General features: G+C 51.9%; 1 protein-coding gene across 1 annotated transcript in view; it reads right to left on the bottom strand.

Annotated features, from left to right (window-relative positions):
- Cit (citron rho-interacting serine/threonine kinase) overlaps positions 1–20776 on the bottom strand; it is a 162097-nt gene that overhangs the window by 86559 nt on the left and 54762 nt on the right. Inside the window, exon 9 of the mRNA XM_051176511.1 lies at positions 15139–15322. Within this exon, the coding sequence (XP_051032468.1) occupies positions 15139–15322 (184 nt within the window). The remainder of the gene's footprint in view (positions 1–15138; positions 15323–20776) is intronic.

Here is a 20776-nt window from a genome sequence, read left to right as displayed (position 1 = left end):
GACCAGTGAGGCTGAGGAGGGGTGTCTCAGTGGGGAAGATCGGAGTTAGAATCCCCACAGCCCACATAAGGAGCAACACAGGAGTGTGTAGGTGTAACCCAGTATTCCACAGCAGGCCAGGGAACAGAGACAAGAAACTCCCTGCAAGTTCCCAGGCCTACGGAGCAGCCAAGTAAGAGACCTATCTCAAACCAGGCAGAGAGCAAGGACCAACACCCAAGGTTGTAGCCCATCCTTCACACCATCCGCCATGATGCGCGCAGTCGTGCACACACAGACCATACACAGACATAAGGAAGAGGAGCCACCAGCCGCCGAGCCACAAACAGGTGGACTCTAGGAGCTGGACAAACAAGAAGGCTGACCTCCTTAAAGCCTACCGGCAGAGCGCAAGTCTCATCTGGGCTGACTTCAGTCCAGAGAAACTCACCTAGGACTTCTAACACCCAGAACTGCGAGATAGTAAGTGTGCGTTCGTTTACGTCTCTGGGGTGTATACTGACTTGTTACGGCATCGACGTGAAACTGGTCCGCTCACTGAGTGCTAGACGTGTTTTAATTCTGTATTCCCCACAACTCTCTGAGGCAGACACAACTCACCATCCCCATGTTTACACAGGAGGGGCGTGAAGCCAGGAGAGATTCGGGAACACACGGTTGACAAATGGTTCCTGTTAGTCTATAGGAAGCGAGAGAATGAATAGAGAATGAATGCCTGGATGCACCTGATGTCATGCTCGTGGAAACATCAGGAAAACCGCGGCGGGAAGGGGATGAGAAGGGCTGTCTCACACACACACACGCAGGTGTCCCGGGGCTAACCACGGATGAAGATGTGATTGGGTTCCTTGGTGGGGGTTTAAACACTGGGTGAAGGACGAAGCCAAGGCCACAGCAAGCAAAGGTTCTTACGAGTGGAGGGACACAGCGGTGCCAACCGCTGTCCCACAGCCCTGTCTTCGTTGCCTTGGTAACAGGACTGTGGGAGCTGCTTACCGAGGCTCGGGTCTTCCCAGCAGGTGAAAGTTCCGCTGTGCGCTGCCCCAGACTACTCCTCCGCCCCCTGCAGCAATGTGGGACACCTCTCTGCTACAGTTGCCAACTCAGGGACAGGGTGGGGTGACTGTCTCTATGCTCCATGGCATGCCAGTGAGTCAACATTGAGAACCAGGCTGCTCTGGGTACAATGTGACCCAGCACCTGCAAGCTGTGTGCCTCCCTGCACCTCAGGCTCTTCACCTGTAAAATGGGGCTAATTCTCAAATCACTTTGGCGTCCTCAGGACAATTCAGTGGGGCGGCGCACATGCACACGTAGAGCCCTAGCCCCAAGCACAGCCCCGGCACACTGAGGGCTTGGCAAATGTCAACCATTACTATGACTGTTGCCATTTTTATTACGATCCCTGTAAATTTGCAAATAGCATATGCCTCACAGTCCTAAAACAGTTGCTTGAAATGGTAACATTCAGGGGGCTGAGTGTGCCGTGTGCTATTGGTCACATTCAGACAAACATGATTATTCATAGGAATGGGCAACAAGGATTAAAATCCAGAAATAAGTCCCCCTTTTTTTTTTAACTCTCACATTGGGCTAGAAATGTTAACACTCCTGACAAGCCTATATTCTAGCCAAAATACACACTCGAGCACACATGTGCACACTCACGCCCACGCGCACACACCCTCTTCCTGCCTTCATAGGGAGGGATTGCTTGGGGTAGCCTTGCAGAGAGGAGCCCCAGGCCGCCTGAGGAGGCAGAGATGGTCCCTGGTCCTTTAGTCATCCAGGGTCACCCATGCATCACAAAGTAACACCCGAAACAACACAGGCCACAGCTCTTTGCACCTGGGCATGAACTGGCACCCTTTAGAAAAACAACTGCCCGGGTTTTGTGATGGTGGAGTGTGATGCGGCTCACAAAACTGAATGACACACGGAGGGCGAGGGCGGGCGGGCTCCAGCAGAGCTTAAGCACTAATGTTGGCTGGTGCAGGCACAAAACAGGTTGCTTATTCCCCAAAAAAGAAAGAAAGAAAAGGCGTTTCTAGGCCACTGGTTAATAGGGCCCAGGATCCAGCAGATGAGTACTCACGGCGGACAATGCAGCCGTCACCTAAGTCCACTCACTCTGCTGTTTTGATGCCTGACAAATGTTCACATTTGAGAGTTCTAAGCACGGCAATTAAGAGCTCTTCAGAATGAATATGCTAGAGAAACCTTTCTTTTTTTAAAGAATAAATAAAAATCACATCTAAAAAAAGCTCTGGTAGGAATGCTGTGACTAAACTCAGCCTGTAGCAACAACTGTACAAACAATGGGAGGGGGTGGAGGGCGGGGTCATCGAAGCTTTGGGCGAAGTCCTGTGCCTCACCCCAGGTGAATATTAACATCACCTGGACGCGGAGAGCTTGCAGCCACGGCTGGGGGCAGGGCCCACCCAGACCAGTTCAAACCCGGCAGCCACTGAGGACTCAGCCCGGCATTGAACCCATCATGACTTGGAAGGATGGTCGGGATTGGAACCCAGAGTGCTAATGAGAAGGTGCTCCGGCTTCAAGTCTGGGCTTTCATGGGGCTAAGTCTCGGCATGTGCTCCCATGTGGCACCTTGGTCCTATGAGGACAGCACTCTGTGTCACTCTTTGAGTGGGAACTCGGTTCTGAACTTCAGAACAACTGCAAGGGCTGGACAATGGCTAAGAACAGCATTCCAAGCCGTCTAATACATATGTATATGTATTATATGATATATATACATTTAATACTTTAATACGTATACATAGCTTTAGCTATGTGGCATATGTATACACATGTATACCATGGCTACTCGTGTAGAGCATTGGACAACCTTAGGCTCTTTCCCTCCTCTGTGTGGGTTCCGACAATCAAACTCAAGCCACCATGCTTATGTACCGGCTCAGCCGGCATTTCGCTGGCCCAGCGTTGTTTCTTTAGGACAGGGTCTCACTACACCGCCTAGGCTGGCCTTGAAGGGCGGGATCACAGGCACGTGCCATGATACCCAACTCTGTGAGTTAATTATGTTATATCATCTCCGTGGGTCTCTAGGGGAAGGGAAACACACAATAAAGCCAGGTATAGCTCAGGACACTTGTGTGCTATTCTATTCATCTTTCATACGGCTAAGGCAACTCAATCCACAGTATCAATGGCAAGCTTCAATGGTTGAAAGGTTTTCCAAACTTTGTGTGTATGACTGTTTTGCCTGAGAGAGTCTATGCACACCGGGGACACGCAGAGGCATGAAGAGGCCAGAAGGGAGGGCAGCAGATCTCCTGGAGCTGGAGTTAGGGGTGGTTGTAAGAACCATGTGGGTTCTGGGAACCAAACCTGGGTCCTCTGCAATAGCAGCAAATGCTCTTAACCATGGAACCCACACTCCAGCCCCCAAATATGCATTTCTTAATGCAGCATACCCGCGTGCCCCAACAAACATCCTGAAACATTATCCCAGTTCGTTTTCTCTAGGACGGTCACCAAGCATCTTTCTGACTTCCAAAAGTGGCGGGGAATGGTGGCTGACGGTGGTGGCATTTCCTGGCACAGACCATAGTGTGAACCTCAGCTTGAGAGGCCTCATCCAAGCTCGCCTGACAGCAACCAAACCATCACATCACACACCACGGTTGTTCAGACAAGTCGCCAGTCTGAGGCCTCCTAAAGCTCCAGTATGGCGTTGTTTAAAGGTTATGTTGTAGAAGAAAAGTGCAAACACCAGAACAAGACCACTTCTCTACAGGGGTCTCCGTCAGGGTTCCGAGGCCATAGCGTGTGCCTGCGGCCCAGACCTGCAGGGAACCAGTGAGGAAATCAGACATACATGCAGTAAAACATTCAACATACGTAAAAGTAACGGGATAAATTTACTTCTAAAAGAAAGCTTAATCCTCTCCTACAGCCCAGTGGCTCTTCCCCAGGATACATTTGGTGAGGGTGGGGTGGGGGTGGAGGGCACATTGAGGGAGAAGTGGGGTGGGGGGCCATGTTGAAGGTGGGGGCATGATGAGGGTAGGGTGGGTCAGGAAGGGCTGTGGAGGACAGGAGAGGGGGTGTGTGTTTGCTTGTGTGTATGTATGTGCACGTGTTGCTAATATTCAGTATGAGGAAGCCAGGGACACTGCTCAACATTCTATACCATACAGGACGGACCTGCAGGAGTTACCCAGTCCACAGTGTCAACAATGCCAGGGTGAGGGCTGTAAGGTAAAGGGGCCTCTGCGCCTCGGGGACCATCCAGGAGGGAACGTCGTGAGTAGTCAGTCACGCCACTTAGGAAGCATGGTCTGTGAGCAGGTACCCCGAAGACCACCCGGCTGATCCCTGCACACCCGTGAGAGGGGTATTATGTCCTCACAGCCCTGGGGGTTAAGTCAGAGCTGATCTACAGTCTCTGCACATACCCTATTTGTGTGAGAGTGGCAGACAGTTAGGAGTGGAGGGGCCTACAATCGACGGTTTTCAGTTCAAAACTCGACGCAGCTCCATCTGGGCTGCACAGCACTGGATGAACACACAGACCAGGCTGAGGACGTTCAGAGGGGCAAAGCCATGGTGGAAAGAGACGGGAGGGCCGTGTGGGATAAGGTGACTTCTATCCATGAGTGGCCGAATCTGGTGCCAAGCCTCAGCTCAGAACAGTCTAGAACAGTCTAGGAACCCAAAAAGCATCCGCGAGCCATGTCAGTCCAAAGCCACCCTCAGACACAGTTCAACCCACACACACAGAAAAACAGGTCTCTTCCCACTACTCTGCGGCTGGGGGCAGGGCGGGGAGGGGGGCGGGGACGGTTAAACAGGAAACGGGAAAGATGCTGATACAACGAAGATGGTAATGAAAGGACATGCAGCCTGCCCACGTGTGACTTGCCTACTCCCCCTGGCCACGTCCTGGATGCACGGCCAGTTGCCCCCATGGAGAGGAGCCGGCCCTCTGAGCAATGGGTGTGAGGGGCCACCCGCACACAAAGAGCAGAGCCGAGCCAAGTTTGGATTTTCCTTTTTTTTCACCCAGCTTCTATTTTCTAGAAAATTTTACTCTGAAATCAACATCTCATCCTGATATATACATCTGCTTTATAATTAGAGGCCCAAAGAGTGGGGGGGGGGGAGAGGACAGTATAAGACAGAGAGAGGAAACTGGGTTCGCCAGTACCTCTACAGCCTAGAGAACACGTTTGCTTAACATACTACATTTGACCCAAAAACGGTTTTACATGCAACCTCCACATTCAGGTTAAAAAAAGAAAAAAAAAAAAAAAAATACCATTCAGTTTTCCTGATGACGTGCCTATAAGTAATCCACATAACTTAGAAAACTCCATGAAGACCATGAACAGAATACTTTGTAGCTAATGAGAGTACAGTGCTTCTACCCAGCAAGCAGAACGTGGGTGGGTCAGGTGGTCTCTAACCTCCAGGCCTAGATCCCTGTGTGCACATCAAGCCATCCCCTGCCTGGAAAGCCCATCTCCCGACCACAGACCACAGGTGGCCTCAGAGATGGCCAGGCGTAGGGAACCAACGCACAAACCAGAGTTGTGGAAGTCGGCTCTGCCGAGGGCCTCACCTTAATGGCCAACAGCACTAAAAATATATGTAACCGCGAACTGTAACGTGGTAGAAGAGACTTTAAAAAACATCAGCATGTTGCTTCCAAAAATACGCTGGCTTTTAAGACTGTACATTCTGGAATTTATGGACTAACTTTGTAAGCCCATTTTGAGACAGGCAGGTGCCCGTCGCAAGCTCCTGGAAATGTGAAGAGTGCCAGCCTCGTGAGAGAGCTGCAGACTCTTGCCTGCCTTTGGGGGTGACACACACAACACCCAGATAAGCAGCCAACCACACACAATCCACCACCACCACCACCACTACCACACGGCCGATGGGTTCCAATGAATGGAAACATTTGCTCTGGAATGATTAATAGGTAGCTCAAAAACCATTTATCAAAACTCTCACTGTTCATAAAAATATAGCCAGGCGTGTGATTTTTCTTAATACCATCCCAGGTTTTATTGACATATTCCCACCACTTCTCTGAATGAACACAACTGCCTAATTAATCCTCCCTGAATTCATGTCCCATCCCGTCTAGTATCTACCCTCCAACAACAGTCAGAGAGATTTACCATGATCCTGCCCCAAACCCTACCGAGCCCTCAAAGTCCATGCTTCAGGTCCAGGCTTGTGACCCCAGCAGAGTTTTCCAACGCTCGGGCAGGCTCTCTGTTGGCTGGGCACTCACAGGGGTGTGGTCCTGCCTTCAAAGTCTGTCCCTTCCCCTCTACCAGGAAGAACCTTCCCCCCTGCCATCAAGAACCCAATCCAACTCTCCGGCTCTGACAGATCATAATTCACGGGATGCTCAGTGCCTAGGAAGTCCAAGGCTCAGAGTAGGCTAAGAAGACTGTGCTGAGTGAATGGCCGATCACCTCTACCACCAGGGCGCTGGCTTGTGGAGAAAGAGCCCAGCCTCTAGAGCAGAGCTCAGTGCCTCCCAGGGTCTCAGTAGATCAGCTCTCGGGTGCTCAGAACTGTCACCTCGGGTAACGAAACCTTCTCCAACTGACTCCTAGTGCTGATGTCAGCAAGGCCTTCCTGAGGTATCTACCTTGGCCATGCCATTTCGGTCTCATTTCTATAGAATCCTTGCCCACATCGAAGCTGTCTCTTGTCTTCCTGAGGAAAAGGACAGCATCTGTCCTGTTCACATTTATGCACATAAGGCCTAGTGATGGGAGATGTCATTCTGTAAATACGTTTCTCTTATTGGTTAATGAATAAAGCACTGTTGGCTTAGAACCATGGATGGATCCATTAGGTGAATGAGCGAGCGAACGAACGAACGAACGAACAAACGAACGAACGAGGCAGGTACAGTATACAGATCATCATGGATAAAGGAATCCAAAATGAGAATTTCTGTACAGAGTCAAGGCTGTGCAGAAGGCTTCCCAGCCCCCACAACAGAGATGACATGTTTGGTCCTGGGGCAGCAGCATCACCATGACAGACAGACAGACAGACACCCCCCTGAGGAACACTCAAGTGCACAAGGATAGGAGGGGACAGATGACATGTTTGTTGGGGACAGGGAGGGAGCAGACACAGGGCCCCACTATAACTGGATCTTGACAAAAGAGAGTTTTATGGAAAATCCAGGCTTAACTGAGGTGCCACGGACTCCGTTAAGAGTGAAAAGTTGGATGTGGATACTGGGGCTTCCATCAGGCACCCCACACGCAACGGAATTCTCTCAACGGACAGACCCCACTCAAATGTCTTCATAAGGCCGAAGCAGGGAGAGAGGGGAGCCAGAGGCACATCCGCACACCTCAGTGCCAGTAGCCAACGTAAAACGAACACCTGCTCTGCTGCGGGCACACAGGCTGAGGCTGCCACCTGCGTCAGAAGGAAGCCTATCAGGCAGAGACCGCCACAACCCATGAGACAGACAGCGAAGGGGAGGTAAATGCCCCGTTCACAAATCGAGGGGAGGATCCCGGATACGAACTCCTGCCTGTCTGGTTCTCAAGAGTCTGGACTTTTCACAGAGGTGCTAGTTAGACCCCGCACCTCCCCAATAAAGACTGCTTTTATGAGCTCTAAAGCTAACAGGGTGAGCTGTATAAGCCACAGAGGGGGAACCCAGGCTGGGTAATCTCCAGCTCTACCGTCTAAACGCGATGGTGACTACTGAGCTACGTGACAGCATCACTAATTGCTTAGACTATGTTGGTGACCTCTCCAGAAAGCTGCTCCTTCCCCCTGACCGTTTAGACAAATGTGTCGCTCTTACAATAACTAGCAAAGCGTGACCACTAGGGGTTCAAGGACAGAGGCCTGGAGGTCACCAGACACGGGCCAGGTCTTCTCAGATGTGTGTCAGCCTTCGAAGGAGCTTCCCTGGGTCTCTGTGTCCACTGTGTGTGTTACGCTGAGGCTGTGAGACAATGCATGGAAAGTCCTTAGAATAACGAGTTCTAGGCCAGCGGGAAGTGGTGGGCAGTCACCGTAGACTCGGTGCAGAAGGAACTGGTACAACCCTGAGCACTTCAGTCTAATTCAACCTGACAAAAGTCTGATCTGCCGGGCCAAAGCCCTGTTTGTGTGTGGCAAAAGGAAGACAATGCCCTGTCCTCAGCGAGCCCTGGGCAACCTGGCCAGACATTGCGGATGGTAGAAGAAGAAGGTAGCACTGGGAACACAAGCTAGGGTCTTGGCACACGGAGCTTGAATGTCAAGTTCAGGAGAGGCCATTAATTCTGTGCACACCAAGATGCCGCTAAAGGTCCCCACAGGAGAATTACATCATCTAGCCTAGGCTTTGGAGGAATTCCACTCTCGGTGGAGAATGGATTGCAGCCAGGAAAACCAGAGGCAGAGGGCTTGCTTGGGATGCTGCTGCACCAGTCTGAGCAAATGTCCACTGGGGTGGCGATGGTGAGGACAGGACAATGCAGGGCAACTGAGAGGCCTGGCCAGTGATGAGAGGCGAAAGGCAGGGAGTGATTAAGGTGACGCTGGGAAGTGGTCGTTTCTAGGCTGAGGAAGAGGAGGGGTGGGGGGAATCGGAAGTAAAGTCGAGAACTGAATGGGACTACTCACCACACAGCGGGTGGTACGCATGCCCCAGGGGCCTAAACAGAGAAAGTTACAAAATAATGAAAAGCATAGTCAGAGGTGGGGCTCAACCAGGAGCCCGAGACCCAGAGGACAGAGCAGAACGCTGCCCAGGGTCAGGATGATTGACAGTGGCTTTGGAGATGGTCCTTGGGCGGTGGGGATGGAGAAGAAAGAAGGGCACTGAGCGCATCTGATCTGTGGGAGCCGCCCAAGCACGCACTTGCCAGGCCCTCCCCAGCCTTGTCTTGAGGACTGGGAGGGGACTGTGTGGGTCCGAGCTCCTAAAGGTACGTCTGAGTGGGCCCCTTGCCAGGGCTGAGAGGCACGCACATGCTCCGCTGAAACAGAGCACAGGGTGTGACGAGCCGAGCCGGGGGACAAGGTGTGCTTGACTAGACAAAGGAGAAACTGAATGAGCAAGAGGAGAGGAAACCCAAGATGAGCGGCCAGCTTAGGACCCAGTTAGAGGCGGGAGACAAGCAGCGCCAGGCTCTCGAGGGCAGTAAGCATTAATTCACCTGGGCATAGCGGATGGGGGCCTCACAAGAAGAGGCTGTCGTTGTTGTTGACTATTAAAAAGTCCAAGTCACGGGTGAGAGGGAAGGAAGGAAGGTCAATGCCAAGGAGCTTTAGGCTGAATGCAAAAGGAAAACCATTTCTCTCTCTCTTTTTCTCTTTCTCTCCCTCCCTCCCTCCGTGTGTGTGTGTGTGTGTGTGTGTGTGTGTGTGTGTGTGTGTGTGTGTGTGTGTGTGTGGTGTGTGTGTGTGTGTGGTGTGTGTGTGTGTGTGTGAATCTGTCTCATTCTTTGTCTCTGTCTCCCTATCTCTCTGTCAGTCTCTGTGTGTGTGTGTGTGTGTGTTTACTGTGTTTACGTGTGTTCATGTGTCCAAGTGTTGGTTTGTGGATGCATGTCACAGCATGTACATGGAAGTCAGATGATAACCATGAGCATGGTCATCGCCTTCCTCCTGCCGCTGAGGGAGGGAGTCAGACGTCCACTCTGAGGGAACTTAGCATCTCAGCCTCCCTCTCAGGAGCACCCTGACTACAGCAGCACTGTCATTAGAGACAACGCTTCCATGCCGAACTTTCCATGCATTCGGGGAAACTGGCTGGTTGGTTGGTTGGTTGGTTTTGATGTTTTGAGTCATGGTTTCTCTGTGTAGCTTTGGAGCTGTCCTGGAACTCATACGGTAGACTAGGCTGGCCTTAATTTCACAGAGATCCACCTGCCTCCGCCTCCCAAGTGCTGGGATTAAAGGTGTGCGCCACCACTGCCCAGCAGGAAAACCATTTTTAAGAGAAGATTCCCCTGCTCCTAAGTAGCTCAAAAAAGTTAAGACTGACAGGCAGGTCCTCCCTCCCATCCCCCGTCTGGAGCAAGTCACAGGAGCCGAGATAGGAAGCACCGGGAAATACAAAGGAAACTCTGAAGAAACAGTCATGGAGTCACCCTTGAGAGCCATGAGGGACACTGATTGATTGACTGGGCACGCGGTGCACACCTGTAATCCCAGTACTCAGGAGGCTGAGCCTGCGCTACGTAGAGGAGGGGCAGCGGGATGACTTGGATCACCCTCTGGGATGTGTGTCATGCAGCTTATGAACAATCAGCCTGAAGACCAGGGTCAGTGCCGTTCCCTGACCTCAATGAACTTCTCTGTAGCAAGTCAGAATGTGAATGGCTGTAAATGCACGTGCTCGAGCGCGCGCGCACACACGCACACGCACACAGACACACGCACTAACGCCCCAGGTTAAGTGTCTGAGATGCCTGAGACCTGTATACTAACCCATTTGACTCAATAAACCCTTCAAGTCCAAAAACAAAAGCGATGTTATGACCAGCTTGTCATCTCTCTTCAAACCTCCCCGCAATCCCATGGCTCCTCATCCCCAGGATGGCGGCTACTTCTTGGGCACCCTGGAAGCGTTTCCTGACTTCTCCCATCCGGGGCATTTAAGTGGCCAAGAGAAACTGAAGCCCCACGTCGTCTGGACCTGTGGACCGTGGACAAGTCCACGTTCTCTCCATGCAGAGGGGACAACAGTGTCCGTCCCTTCCTCCTGGGCGCCCGTGCTGCTGCTTAGAGCAAGCCTGGGCACTGACGACCCGTGCAGCTCTCTCCGCCTTCCTCTCCGCTGACCCCCAACCCCCAAATCCGCTTGTCTTTTACAGAGCTGACCCCTAACGCTCACGTTCCATCGGTGTAAGGGTGAGCTTACTCCGGCACGCACGTTCTGTGAGGGTCAGCCACATGCCTTCCTATGCCTGGGAGGATGAGAACCAATGAGCCCCCCCCCCCGCCCTGCGGGCCAGCCGGCATGGGGAGCAGACAGGCACTCCAGGAAGGGTCATCACTGTTGGTTCAGCAAGAGAAAGCAGAGTTGGCTTCTTCCTCAGCACTCGCTCGCTCAAGACTCACTCGTTTACCCTACCGTTCCTCAGCCAAGGTGTCTGCCTGCTCAGTCCTATGAACTGTTTCAGCCAATCTGCTTAGACCAGTCAACTGGATGGGAGAGTGCCCGTCCGGGACTTAATCTTGTCCTACTGCCCTCTAATCACTCCCCCACAAAGAACAACACCCCTTGACGACAGACAGAACGTTAGTCTAGTAGTTGGCTTGAAGGCTTAAGTGTTCCCAGAAGAAAAACTCCCAAGGCCTGGAGGGCTGAGTCTGGGTCTGCCTGACTCAGAACTCCCCAATTACTGCCGAGTCCCTTCCACAGCCTCTAGGCACATATGGAAGGGCTCTACATAAATGTAGGCCGGTTTGTTAGAAACAGAAAGAAACAGAACGGAAGATATTTACACTAAGGTCTTTTCATGCGCTGGGTAATTGTCAATGCTTCATATGTTTTGTTCTGTCCTCCTAGAAGCCCTTTAGGAAACCATCCCTGGTTACCACTGAGGAAACTTCCATGCAAAGGACTGCCAATCAGGAAAGGAAGAGGCGCCGAAAACCGCCACCTGAAATCTGGGAGGAGGGATGGCGTCAGAAAGTCTTCATTCCTCCGCTCTGAAGGGAAGGGCAGATCCTTGTACCTCCAGATCCGCTCCAAGGAAAGCGCCCAGAGACAAAGGGAAGAAAGAGCGTCCTTCCTAAGACGGCTCACCCCAAAAAACAGAAACCCACAAGCCCAGCCTCCTCTAGATCACACTGCCTTGCAGGAATGTTCTGACTCGGCCAGAGATACCGAGGCAGTGCTTCAGTCCAGGAAGGAGGAAGGCTGTGAAGACGCTCACACCATACTGACAACAGAGGGAAGATGCTGGGAGCCCGGTGGTTTCAAACCTTCCACTTAATGACGTCTGTTTCTACCCCATTATCGTAAAGTTCAAGCAAATGGGGGCTCAGGGATGCCAAGCACGGGAGTCGGGTCTGGGTTCTCGTTGAGCAAAAAGGAAGAGTTGGGCTGGGGAGGCAGCTCAGTAGTCGCTGAGGCAGAGTGCTTGCTTAGCCTGGACAAGGCCCTCCTCGGGTCAATGTCCAGCACCACGTGGGGGTGGGGGTGGGGGTGGGGTACATGAATAGATGCTCTCTCTCCAAAGTTAAACCTCACCAAAGACAACCAACCAAATAAATCTGGTTCTCACCAAGCGCCCCTGCTCTAAACTTGGGCAGCAAGGAACGCCCCCTAAACCTCATTCATCAACACGCTGAGGCTGGGCCTCTTGCTAAACCTAAAATTAACGATGCTCTCAATGGCTGGCTTAAAAATAGCCTGGGGTCCCCTGCCAAAGGAGGGAAAGAAAGATTCTAAGATGTGAGGAGGGATCACAACCACAACCACAACCCAGCAACGTGAATCGTTCTCGAGGCCCCGGGCTCTGCCAAAAGTCCTCGCTCAAACGTTTCGTTCCGTTCACTGGTAACAGATCTGGGGTCAGTTTTCCGGCGAAGCACGAGCTAGCATCTGCCGTCTCTTCCTCGGCGGTGTGAAGAGCGAGTAGCAGCCTTGTAAATGAAAACCCGTGACTCTGAACAGGAGAAGTAGGGGAAGGGAAACCCAGGGAGAGAGGGGAGGTCACCGCAGGGCAAAGGTGGCACCCAGAGCTGTGAGTCCTGTGACTGCACAGCTAGGAAACTGCAGGAACTGCTGAGCAGTTTCATCCCTGGGTCTCTTAGGCTGGCTTCCCGTTTAACTGCGGTCCAACATGCCCAGGGTCCCCTACAACCAACAGGTGGATAGGAGTTTAGAAATGTGGCTATGGGCCTCACCCACTGAGTCACCTCTGGCAAAGTAGCCAGGTCCAACGGCAGGGGCAGAGAGAGAGAGACTGAGGATGGAGGAGAAGCTGCTAATTCCAGCCCTGAATTGCCATGGAAAAAGCATCAAGTTCCCCAAAGATAAGACGCCTCCAGTTACATCTTCCAGATAACAAATGCACGACTTTGTCGAAGGGAATTTTATTTTTATGAGGATCTTTTTAAACGTTCTGTTGGGGCACAAAAGGAAGCTCATTCAGATGATGCACTAGAGAGAGATGTTTGGGGACAGCCAAAGGCGAGACCACAAACCTCCAAATCCAGAGAACAACACAAACACACCAGGGTGGAGGGGGCCGTGACTAAAGTCAGTCAACAGATATTTCTCTGGTGCCTGGGCCCTAACGCTGAGATGCCCCTTTACTCAGCTTTCTGAGAAGCAGAAAGCAGCAATTAGAGTCTCCCTGAACAACAAGCAATTAATCACACTCTGCTTCAGATTAACTGAAGTGCCCGGGCTCTCGTACATCAACCCCTCTCCCGGTTTGCCCCAAGACCTGACTCCCCGGAGGCCTCCCAGCTTATTTCAGATCAATACCCTCAGACAGCTTTCTCCGAACACATCCAGCCCGTTAGAAACCAGACCAGCAACTGCCCGCACATCTGCTCCGATCTGTGACCTTCAGTGTGCTGATTGTGTCAAGGTTACTCTGCTCACTAACTATGTGTCCTTCACCATCGGGCCTCCACTCCTTCCTGGATCCTCCATGAGGACGCCAAACCTCCTAGCGCTGCTTAGGTCAGTGCAAATCTGCCCGATGCCACATTCAACAAGCTGGTTAGGTTTTCGCCCTCTCTTAACATCCTCTGGGCTGCCTTGGGTGGTGGAACAGATCGGCAAGAAAGGTACATCTAATAATACTAACATAACATTAGGCAAGGTAATTTTAAACCCGACCTCAGGCGAGGTAATAAAGGAAGCCCACCTTGGCATCTTTCATTGAAAAAGCCCCTGACATGCATCGGATGCTCAATTCAATGGAAAATCTGATAGCTTTTGAAGAAACTCAAAATTGTACCTGTGGGGTGAACACCATCCAGGAACCCATACTATCGCCCTTCAGATCAATATCTAAGCTACAAATACAACAAACAAACAGGTATGAATCCATCTGCCAAGGAGAATTTTTTTTCCCCAAATAAACATGTGTTCTTCTCCTAGGTGGGCAGCAACTAGTTACCCAACATTGCCCTAAGAGCCTCAGCGTAAGGGTGCCAGGGACGCGGAGGGCAACATAGCTGGTCTGAGACCTTCCTAGGGAAACCTGACCCCTGGAAAGCAGAATGGTATCAAGCTCCCACATACCAGGAGAGTGCATTTCACATAAATTCTGAGGATCTGGAAAGCAGGTCCCTCCAAACAAGCCCCAGGCTGCCTCATCTTCTAAATGCTTCCTATAAGACTAGGGGATGATTCCCAGGGACATTTCTATTTCTAATTCTAGTCTCTTAGTTTGTTTAGGGTTTGGTTTTGTTTCCCCCACCCTCTCGTGAAGCCCAATTTCTGTAAGTCGGTGGCAGTGGCTGCATCACACTCCCTCCCTCCTGGGGGCTCACAGGAGTGGGGCTTCCTCTGGCCGTCAGGGCTCTCCCTGCTCAGAACGGCTGGCTCGGCTGCCAGATCTCTGATCTTGCAGCATACTTGGACAGGAGCCGAGCATCATCTCTCAGCTAGAGCTCTGGTTCAGCCACTTGCAGCTCGGTTAAACCCATCAGGAAACCTCTGGCTTGTGAGGCACGGCGTTTAAGATCCTTCCAGTACAGCTGAGATACCAGCCATCCACCCTCTTGAGATAGGTACACGGACGGATGGACAGCTCAGTTTAACTCAGACACGGTTTCCCTTCTGACAGAGGAGCTGCATGGCTAGAAATCTCCCACCCTCTCCTCCCTCTAAAGAAGACCAAAGGTGGAGAAAACTAGCCCAAAGTAGCCAGTTGGCCACAGACAGAAACGGGTACCTAACACACCATGCAAAACAGAACACTGACAGTCTAGCCGCACAAGCCCCAGACAGGTAGACTGCTTACCAAAGGCAGGCAGCTCAGAGGCTTCCCTCCCTCCGCTGCACTCCCCCAACCTCCACCGCTGCCACCACCACCGCCAGCCGCCACCACCAACACCACCAACACCACCAACACCACCAACACCACCACCTTTGGCTCTGTGTGCCAAGCTTCCGTGCAAGACCCTAGAAGTCACATTGTCACTTACTCAGATCTACCAAGAAGCCCTAGTGCCTTGCTGTATGAAAAGCCCACAAACGGCAGCTCTTCGCCCGAGAAACCCGAGGGGCTCAGCTCGCACGCAGAGGATGAAGCCCACGAATTCTTCTCTGGTTCATCAAAATTGGAGGTGTCATCGTCAGACTTGAGGGTGGGAACGAAGGGGGGAGGAGCTGGTTAAAAGAAAAACAAGGGGGGGGGGAGAGAAATTCAGACGAATTCCACACTGTTGCGGAGGGGAAAAAAGCGCCTTACTCCTTCAGCATTGGAGATGGCACTGCAGCGCCTGCTTTCAACCCAGCTCCTAGCGCAGGCAGACCCAGCCTCTGCTCCTACAGCAACAAGAGATTAACCCTTTCACCGCCAACATGGCCACCAACCCGCAGGCAGGCAGCTTGCCTTCCCAGGCAGGGGGAAAGTAAAAGACAACTCAAACAGGTCACTGGGTTCCTACAGAGCACTTGGGCAAGTCACCCGAGCAGGCAGCTCCTGCCTGCCTGACATTTCCGGAAGGCTTGTATGTGAGCTGGCTAATGCCAGGGTGCCAGATGACCTACACCCATTGAGCCCCTCTTCCAAACAGATCTGAATGATTAATAGTTAGTGATGTCCACCACTGTTGGATGGAAGACAAGTGTGTCTTGTGATTTGGCCAGAATGAGAGGCGAGGGCAGGCCGGGAGGGTGCGGGGGGGGGGGGCTTGGGAGGCTATGGAATTGCCATTGGAACCATTGCAGTCAGTCTGGTTCATTCATAGCCACGAGTCCACCTGGAGATCTAATTGACCACTTTCTTTTAGTTCCTTATCTCTCCTCAGCACAACCCTGCCCACTGAATCCACCGCAGTTCAGTCAGGATAATCAAAAACAGCCAAATAAAGTTGCAGTGATCTACAGCACCCAGTACCAATGGGGGTGGGGAGGGGGGACGCCGAGACCCACAGATGCATGTCTGCGGCAGGGCTCCTACCTCCTTACGGCATGACCCCCAGCTGGGGGGGGTCATCACATCGTCTCCGCGGCCTGCCGACCCACTAGGCTGTCTCACTCAAGGGATGTGAGCGGCTGTCCTTCCTTCACCAGGAGGCTGCCCATCGTAGGGGGCTCCCGGGGGCATTTCCAGCCAGAAGTGTTACCATGGTTGCAGGCTAGAGCGTCTGCAGTGGACCAGGCAGGGGGAAGTTGGCAAGCCAGCGCCGGCATCACATCCCCCCGCAGTGCAGGCTGCGCGCTCCCCACTCCTTGGGGCGTGCTCTGGCTGCAACCCCACCTGGCCGCCTGCGTGGCTGGGGCCAGTGCTGTTCGGAGTGACAGAGCAGCATGAGTCACTGCCCGCCAGGGCCCGCTAGAGCTCCCCCTAGGACAGTTGTCACAGCCCTTCGCGGTCCAGAATTCTTTTTTAACCTCTTCTTCTCCGGGCAAAGTTCCGTGCTGGGTAAGTGAACAGCGGCAAGCATGCCTTCAGCCTACAGACTCATAAGAATCTGGCTGTTTCCGAAGCTTCCCCAAGGACAGTAGCCAGAGCAGTGCAGAGAAGTAACTGGAAGGATGGAGGGATGCGGGGGAGGGAGGAGAGAGAGGGGGGGGAGGAATGTGCAGGGATGGCTGGCAGCTTCTGGGAAATGCAAAGGAACATTCTCAGGCTTCAGGTGCGCTGAGGTGAGGCGGAAAAGGGAAGATCAAAGATGTAAAGTTGCACTAGCAGGAAACGACCTAACACCTCCAGGCGCTCCTGGGAGAGCCTTCCCTGCTGGAGTCAGAAGCTACCGGCTTTAACGATTTAGACCTGAGTTTATTAGCTTGTAAGCCATCACCTCACAGCCCAATTGGGCCCATCAACTGGGGTGCAAACCCAGTCTGGCTACGGTCACCCAGTGACTTCTTTATAAGTAAAGGATCAAGACCAAAACAGCAGAAATTAAGGTGTATGAGGATAAAAAAGAAACTGTTTTCCATCCCAAAATAAGGAAACCCAGATAAAGGCTGCAAACTTACTGATGGAGATTTGTAGGTGACACCGACACACGTGTGGCTGGCTCATGGCTCGTGGCTCGGGATGGGAAGTGGGGTCCCAGGCCCCACCCACCAGCAGGAGAGCTCTGTGACCCAGGGAAAACCACTTGACCTCTCTGAGGGTCACAGGACACGGGGTCACTTCAGGTTTTGAAAGAGTCTCCCTAAGGGGGGGGGGGCAGTTAGCCTCCAACTTATGACTCTCCTGTCTCTCCTTCCTGAGACTGCTGTGCAGTGCACGCTCGTGGCTGGTCTTACTGGACTGAGATGTAGCCATATCTGCACTGGAGCCTCTGCTGTACAAGGCGCAGACACACCAAGGTGAATGTTTGTGTTAATTCCATCGCAGCATTTAATTCCTCGCAGAAGTCAAGTTCCCTTTCCCCTATATACTAATTTATCTGTAGGAGACTAAAATAGAATTCCATTTCTGCGTGAGGAGGATGATTAATGGAGGGTTAGGAGCCACCCTCGGTGAAGTAATTATGATTTTTGAATTTCTGTACTATAAAATAAGATTCATCTTTAAAACTCTACCATGCTCAAAGCTGGCCACATGTGCTAGAGCTGACAGCACAGGCCTGTAATCCCAGAGTTAGTCAGGAAGCTGAGGCAGGAGGATCACAGGAGGAGGACCTGCCTGGGCTACAGGTGAGCAAGGCCAGGTACCTTAGTGACCCGGGTACCTTAGTGAAACCTGTGTGCCAGGCATGGCAGATAACATGTTTGCATTGGAAACATGAGAACCTGAGTTCAATCTCCACATTTTAAATATTAATAATAATATTATTATTAATAATAATAATACCAAGCATGGCGGCATAAACACATCAGTGCTGGGTGGCAGACTGCAGGATCTCTGATGCTCTGTGGCCCCCCAGCCTGGCTGCTTGGCAAGTTCAAGGCCAGTAAGAGATCGTGTCTCAATAAGACAAGAGGTCAGAGGCTAAAGAGGCGGCTCAGTGGTTAAGAGCATTTTCCTGCTCTCCCAGGACTGGGGCTCAAGTCTCAGCAGCTCATAAGCACCTGTAACTCCAGCTCCTGGTGAACTGATGCCTTCTTCCAGCCTCCACCAGCATCAGGGGCATACCTGGTGCGCAGGTGTAGATGCAGACAAAACCATATACAGATTTTTTTTCATTGTTTTAAAAGGTGAATGGCACCCAATGAATGACACCAGTTGTGCCCTGGCCTCCACATGCATAAATAAGCACATAAGCACACATGTACATCCACACACCCACACATGTACCTGTAGACATATAAACACACACACACAAAGGAAGCTGAGAATATGGTTCAGTGGTAGAATTCTGTCTAGCATGGGCAAAACCCTGGGTTCAAACCACAGCACCACAGAGAGCCAGGTGGACAGACATACTGACGACTGACTGACTGACCGACTGAGACAGAGGGAGAGAGAGAATATTAAAAGGTCAGACATCTTTCGAGGAGAGAGATGGGGGGCTCACAATATAGATCAAAACCTAGAAATTAAACCTCTTGTCAGACAGTTCAGAGCGGGGTCCTCGGAAAACAAGTGTCTTGTGGGGCATCATACATACGGCGTGAAAAGCCACAGCCTCAAAGCCGCAGAGAAATGACTCTCCAGCAAGGATGGAGATGCCCCCACCCACTTATCTAAGCCCTTTCGAAGGCAACTGTAGCAGCCTGTCTGCATTTGTGGTGTATGGGCCGGGAACCATGCATGAACATGGACTGGCAGACACGTGTGGGTAAAGAGGGGAAGGCTGTGTGAACACACACACAACCCAGGCAGGTCATGCGGAAGGACCAACCTTCTTCCACACAAAGCCCGTTGGGCCTGCTGAGAGAATTCGCCCTCCCAAAGCCTGATAAAGGACACTCTAAGCCAGGTGCAGTGGTGTGTGGCCATGATCCACAGACCAAGAGAAGGAAGTCACTGGAACTCTGAGACACAGACAGAATGAAAAAGATAAACGCCTGGATGCCACATCTTAAAACAACCCGGCAGGGCCTGGCCAAGTGCATCAGAAGAGTCCGGTGGCCCCCTTAGGCGGGGCTCTTCCTCTCTTCCCTCCCCACCATCAGCAAGGAAGAATGACTGACTGGCCCTCCCTCTCCAACACCATGGACCACAGTTCTCAGCTGCAGCAGCGAGGCAGACCTCAGTCCCCTCCCCTGCACCTCCCCTTCAGTGAGCTACTTACTTCTCAAACCTGTTAGAAAAAACAAAACCCATCAAGTATGAGACCACACTGAGGTGGGAGGCAGGAAGCCAGGAGTAATTCTTAGACTTCGTATGCCACGGGGAAATGTCTCCTTTTTGGCCTCTGTTCACTTTGGGAGGGAAGGCTGAGGCTGGAGAGAGAGCTCAGAGGGTAAAACGGCCAGCCATGCAAGCTCAGGCTCGGGGGACACATGCGTAGCCTCAGCACTATGGGAAACAGAACTGTCTAAAGCTTACAGGTAAGATAGCCTGGAGAATGCAGCAGGGCCGGGTAGCAAAGACAAGAGAGTGGAGAACATCGCGGACCGGCTGCTTAACACATCCTCTGACGGCCACGCACACGCACGCGCACACACACACACACACACACACACACACACACGAGCAAGACTGTGATTTCCCTTTGGTCATTGAAATCTGCTCAATGATGAGTCCTAAGTCTATGCTGACCCGGCACACAGCAATACTGCCAGGCACATAGTAGGTCTACATTCAGTGTTTAATGAGCAAATACAAGACTGGATGACTTGAGCACGGCCCTGGCAAAGAGACAAAGTAGCAGAGTACTGGACTCGAAAAAGGTACCTGGATCAAATGAGAAAGCTTTAAAGTCAAGATTGCTCTGTCTGAAAAATATGTTAATGAGCACCTATATTAATATTTTCCTATACAGTGTCATGATATCATCCGCTCTCCTCACGCAACATGCCTACCACACTAACTGATGACAAATGCGTATGAAGTCATATACTGAGCTCTTCGTTCACTGTAAAAGACAAGGAGAAAAACGGGGGACGGGGTGGGGGGGCGGTGTGTCCCTGTGTTTTTTGAAATTAATCAACATGTATGAGTTGACAGCAGAGTGAATGCTCCCTAGTGGCAGGGATAACTTTGAGGGGAGTCCCACCCCACACCCCCAGTTATCAGATAGACAGCAAAATAAGGCTCTCAGAGGTAAAGGCTATTTTAAGAACTGTAGTTAATTTTCCTTCATAAATCCTCTCTCCCTCTCTTGACTCTCTCTCCCTCCTCCCCTCCCTCCCTTTCCTTCGCTAATCTTGACATTCATTAAAAGCTGTAGGGGGAAAATTTATTGTCTTCAACGCTGTTTTCTTCCCATCAGCAGTGAAGTAAGAAGCATGCGCCCTCGTCCTCTGCCTCTTCCCAGCATGCCCCACTGAGCCCTCCCGTCCCCGCTTTCAGATTTTCACCATGACAGATGGACACCGGGACTGTCTTGTTTGGGCCCAGTGTTTGGAGCTTCGTGCGCTGGGATCTCATTGCTCCAAAGGCAGAGCTGCGATGTCACTACCACACACCTGTCAGCGCGCCACATGGCTGCCCTCAGTCTCCGTTTAATGCAGATTCTGGCAAAGCAGTTTGTGACAGGGACCTGGGGTGTG

This window comes from Phodopus roborovskii, unplaced genomic scaffold, assembly GCF_943737965.1.
Source record: "Phodopus roborovskii unplaced genomic scaffold, PHOROB, whole genome shotgun sequence".
Lineage (NCBI taxonomy): Eukaryota > Metazoa > Chordata > Mammalia > Rodentia > Cricetidae > Phodopus > Phodopus roborovskii.
This window is presented reverse-complemented; position numbering and strand designations above follow the sequence as displayed.